General features: G+C 50.5%; 1 protein-coding gene across 1 annotated transcript; it reads left to right on the forward strand.

Moving 5' to 3' along the window:
* Nucleotides 1-465: 465 nt before the first annotated feature.
* LOC127041181 (uncharacterized) lies at nucleotides 466-3,866 on the forward strand. The gene is made up of 2 exons (XM_050935543.1): nucleotides 466-554; nucleotides 2,439-3,866. The coding sequence occupies exons 1-2, from the start codon at nucleotides 510-512 to the stop codon at nucleotides 3,864-3,866; spliced, it is 1,473 nt and encodes a 490-aa protein (XP_050791500.1). The 5' UTR covers nucleotides 466-509.
* The last annotated feature ends 1,217 nt before the right edge of the window (nucleotides 3,867-5,083 follow it).

A 5,083-nucleotide genomic window follows, 5' to 3' on the forward strand; every position in this document is an offset into this window, starting at 1 on the left:
GTGGGCATTGCCATGCTTGCTGTCCAGTGTGCTCTCCCATGGGGTAAATCTGCCACAGGCACCCTAAAGGGGCCTCATGTGGAGCTTCTCCCATACCTCACCTTCACCCCGGCCCCCCAGTTCCAGGGAGCCCCTGCTACCTGGGAGCGACTTGTTTACCAGGCCCAGGAGGTATTTGGACATTGGGCCCTCAATTCCTCCTCCACTGCAGCTCCCACTGAGCCGGGGGCTATTGCCCAACTGAGTGCCTATGCCCCTTGGATTGTATCTGATGGGGGCACATCGCCTTCTCCCCGAGCAGGAATGCTGTGTGCTACCTGTAACACCCTCAAAGTTAAACCCTTAGATTTTTCCAGCTCAGCTCAGAAGGCCGAAGCAGAAGGCGTCCTACTGGCAGCCTCTCACATTGTGGCAGCCCACCCGAAAACACGCGTGGTCCTGGGAGTGGACTCAAGCTACTGTGTGTCCATCCTGATGGGAGAAGGACGGCCCACCGCTCATGAAGAAATATGGGCACAGATTACTCAACTGGCAGCACAGTCCAAGCTGCCATGGTTTGTTACTCATTGTCCTTCACACAGGTCTGACAGTAACCCTCTTCATTCCAGCCTGGATCTACAACTCCGAGAATATAAGTGTAACATATCCCAGGTTAACATTATCTCTTGCAGTGATCCCTTCATCACCTGGCTTCATAAAGAGTGGGGGCACCTGCCTGCCCGTGCCCTACATCAGCTGTTGACTGACCGAGGGAGACGAACATCGAGCGTGTCTAGGCAGCAGTGCACCCAAGCTGTTCAAGGGTGTCTGAGCTGCCAACAGGCATGAGTCACTAACAAGCCTGTCTATTCTCATGGTGCTTATAGCCCTGAGCACTTTAGCCCAGGTAAAACCTGGCAGATGGACCTCATTGGCCCCCTCCCGGGGGCCAAACAGTATCCAAAGGGGCTTGTAATAGTTGACCTAGGGTCTCGTCAGTTAATGTGTTCTCCCCTCAGGCGATCTACTGCACCAGCTGTTTCTGTAGCCCTTCTCCAGGTAATTGCTGCCTGGGGGGCACCCGAAGAGATCCAGACCGATGGAGGGCCACCGTTCACCAGTAAAGCTATAGACCAGACGGTGTCCCAGTGGGGGGTACGTCTTCACACCCATCTGCCATATCACCCCCAAAGCAACGGAGTCGTGGAGAGACGGATCGGAATGCTGAAGACCCAGATTCGGGCCATACTTGGCACCCCTGATTACAAGGGGTGGGACCGGGTCCTGCCTCAAGCCCTCATTTCCCTTAATGCAGCATACAAGCCAATGGCCAGAAATTGCTCCTAAACCACGGGAACCTTGGAAACCTGCCTATAGTATTTCTCAGCCAGTGTGGGTCTCTATTCCCAATGCCCAGGTGTAATAACCTTAGTCCCAGATTTGGACCTTAGCGTCCAAAATATGGGGGTTAGCATGAAAACCTCCAAGCTTAGTTACCAGCTTGGACCTGGTACCTGCTGCCACCACCCAAAAAATTAGAGTGTTTTGGGGCACTCTGGTCCCTCTGAAAAACCTTCCCTGGGGACCCCAAGACCCAAATCCCTTGAGTCTCACAACAAAGGGAAATAATCCTTTTTCCCTTCCCCCCTCCAGGTGCTCCTGGAGAGATACACAGACACCAGCTCTGTGAATCCAAACAGAGTGAATCTCCCTCTCTGTTCCCAATCCTGGAAACAAAAAGGACTTTCCTATTCCCCCAGAGGGAATGCAACATCAGGCTAGCAATCCAACACACAGATCTCCCCTTGATTTCTTCCTCCCACCAATTCCCTGGTGAGTACAGACTCAATTTCCCTGAAGTAAAGAAAAACTCCAACAGGTCTTAAAAGAAAGCTTTATATAAAAAGAAAGAAAAATACATACAAATGTTCTCTCTGTATTTAGATGATACAATACAGGGCAATTGCTTAAAAGAATATTGACTAAACAGCCTTATTCAAAAAGAATACAAATCAAAGCACTCCAGCACTTATATTCATGCAAATACCAAAGAAAAGAAACCATAGAACTTACTATCTGATTTCTTTGTCCTTACACTTAGAAACAGAAGACTAGAAAATAGAACTACTTCTCCAAAGCTCAGAGCAAGCAGGCAGCCAGAAAACAAAACCAAAAACACTCAGTTCCCTCCACCCAAAGTTGAAAAAATCTGGTTTCCTGATTGGTCCTCTGGTCAGGTGCTTCAGGTGAAAGAGACATTAACCCTTAGCTATCTGTTTATGACACCAGGGAACCTGCACTCCACTAGCAGCCACCATCATCACACCTGGCCGGTTCCCTAACACCTATCATATTCAAATAGATGGATGGGGCAAGCCTGACCTGGTCCACCACAACTGGCTTAGTGTTCGGTCATAACAGGCCCTAAGAGGGGCCACCTTTCTTTTATGTCTCCGTAGGAATCAGTCGCCATGATTGCCACCCCGCCTCGAGAAAACCCTCTGGTTGCCTGGTTGAGAGCCTACGCCCTACAGGAGGTCCTCATCGGGAACCTGTCAGATGTCCCCCCATCACACGATTGCGTTGCCTGTACAAGACCAAAGGCCTCAGAGGGAGGGTCCCCCTTCCTCTGGGAGTTCCTCCCCCTCACGAACTTGACTCCACAGCATCCAGCTTCAGCCTGCAACAACACAAACTGGGTTCATCGGCCTCTGTTCACGTGCAACACCACCAGCGACGACCGAAGACCCAACTCATTCGCCCCTGTTGCGGTGACAGGACCACTCCCAGCAGCCCCCTGCATCGTGTTCTTTGGCTTCTCCAATCCCACTCCGTTGGGGCAGTATCCCAATTGCACCCAATGGTTCATAGGACCTCGGCCTAACTCAAACCCCAAGAAAGGAAGCTCAAGATACCGCACTGAGTTCACCAGGTTTATTAATCATCTTTCAACAAGTACAGTGTTTAACCCCACCCAATACTTATCCACAGCTCAGACCCATGTAGAACTGAGACAGGTCAGAGCCGCCCACCTACTATGGATGGAGGTCGATATACCACCTGGCCAGAAATCCCCCCAGCGAAGCTCCATCCATGACCAGTTTTTACCCTCTTCCCCAGGACAAGTGTGGCTCTGTAGGAACAACATTGCCCGGACTGCTCTACCCGCATTCCCAAAGGGGGTATATGCCATCGGGCAACTCGTCATAAAGGGAGGAGGGCTCTTTCACCACCGTCGCCCCTTCTTCTCCTCACCACGCAAACGACGAACAGCCACCGCATGGGAGCGACTCAAGTCAGCCACCGAGATGGTCATAGGAGGGTACATACAGTTTAACCCCCTCTCATACAGTTTAACTTTACAGCAAATCCGTGGACTGTCGCTTGGTCTGGAGGCCCTCACCAACATCACAGCAGAAGGACTTCGTCGAACCAGCGACGCCCTCACTATCCTAGCCAACTACGCCAAGCAGAACCGTCTTCTGATCCAGACCATCCTACAGAAGGACTTTTGTGTTGCCTTGGAGGACCTCGATCCTCGCTTTAAAGGAAAATGTTGCCTGCGCCTTCAGCCTGGGTGGAACAATGTCTCAGCCGTGGCTGACCAACTATCCTCCCTCGCCGTCCAGATTCGTGAAGAGCGTAAGCAGTGGGATTGGTGGCAAGCTCAGTGGTCCAGCTGGGGGTTGGGGACCTGGGCTCAGTCCATCAAGCAGTGGCTTATTACTGTGGCTATTGTTCTTGTGGCCTTTCTGTTGGGGATAGCAGTGGTCAAGCAGCTAATTCATAAGGTTGTGTCAGCCCTTCCTTTGCAGGTGAGGTATTCCTCCATCCCCTTGGACAGCAGCAAACCACCACCTTCATACTACGAAGACGATGACTTGTAAAACCTTTTTTTTCTTTTTTTTTCTTTTTTGGTCTTTGCATGGGACATCCCCCTCACAGCCCGTTCAGGTCGGCCAGGGGGGCATGTCCGTTACAGCTATTCCCCTATTCCATTTTGTTTCCCCAGACTCCATTTTGTTTTCTGTTCTCCTGTGGCCGCCCTTCCCTGGCTGTTAAGTTGTTTACCAGGGCCACTGCCCTTCTCAAAGGGAGGGCCCCTTAAGTTGTTTAACAAGAGCCATTGCCCTTCTCAAAGGGATGGCCACTTGTGCTGCATGCTAAGTGGGACCACTGCCCTTTTCAAAGGGTTAGTCCTGTTATCACCTCGTTGAACCTGGGCTTGGTGTAGGGTAGGCAATGTCCAGAGCTGCAAGGCCTATTGTGGTTTTAAGATCCTGGGCATGAGTCATAGTCTCATGTGCTCTTGAGTCACCTATTGCACAGGACTATGTCCAGGCATGTCTCTGGGTTTACCTTCAGTTTTTCCCCTGTGCCCCCTCCCTTGTGACAGAGGGAGCCTATCAGGATTACTGGTGGGAAACTGCCCAAGTTTGCCTTTAAAACCAGACATTTTTGAAACACACCTCAGAAAGGTTCCTGCATTATTGCCTGGTCTGATCATCCAGGGGTTCTGGGGGGTCCTTTCTCCGCTCTCGTTTTATTTTTGAGCGTACCCCCGTTTTTGAAACCCCCCCCACGAGGAACGAATTGCTACCTGAGAGATCTCCTGATTATTGAGACTGTACCGAACCCTCCTTGCCTCTTCTGATGTTGCTGCTGCTTCTGCCTTTGCTGCTGCCTTGGGGACTGGTAAGAATCCCTCTGTAAAACTTTCTATACTTTTATTTTATTATTTTAGCTGCTGGCTCTGTTTCCCCAGCACACAGACTCAAGCTAAACCTTGCTCTGTGTCTTAAAACCTCTCTTAAACTACAGGGCTCTTTGCCACTGCTAAGCTCTGCTCCTGTGGGCTTTGCCTTGGGGCTCTCTGCTTTCAGCTGTATCCACCGCTGTAGCCACCATCCCTTGGCTTCCTTGGGAGCTGGGTCCTGGATACATACCACTCTGCCCTCTGTAACCTCTCCATAGCATAAGGTGCACCATAGGTCTTGTTTTTTTTTAATTTAATAAGTCATAGTTTGTTAAGATTGTAGAGCTTGTAAGTTTCTGTGATATTTGTTGTGTTGCCTAATTGTTGGTTAAGATAAGTTTAGAAAAT

The sequence above is a fragment of the Gopherus flavomarginatus genome, chromosome 1 (genome assembly GCF_025201925.1).
Source record: "Gopherus flavomarginatus isolate rGopFla2 chromosome 1, rGopFla2.mat.asm, whole genome shotgun sequence".
Taxonomy (NCBI): domain Eukaryota; kingdom Metazoa; phylum Chordata; order Testudines; family Testudinidae; genus Gopherus; species Gopherus flavomarginatus.

What these genes read in the sequence shown, in the direction of transcription:
- LOC127041181 (XM_050935543.1), top strand. Translation starts at nt 510, where the DNA reads ATGGGCACAGATTACTCAACTGGCAGCACAGTCCAAGCTGCCATG. An exon ending in GCACAGTCCAAGCTGCCATG is followed by an intron (nt 555 to 2,438) that starts GTTTGTTACTCA and finishes ATGTCTCCGTAG; the next exon opens with GAATCAGTCGCCATGATTGC.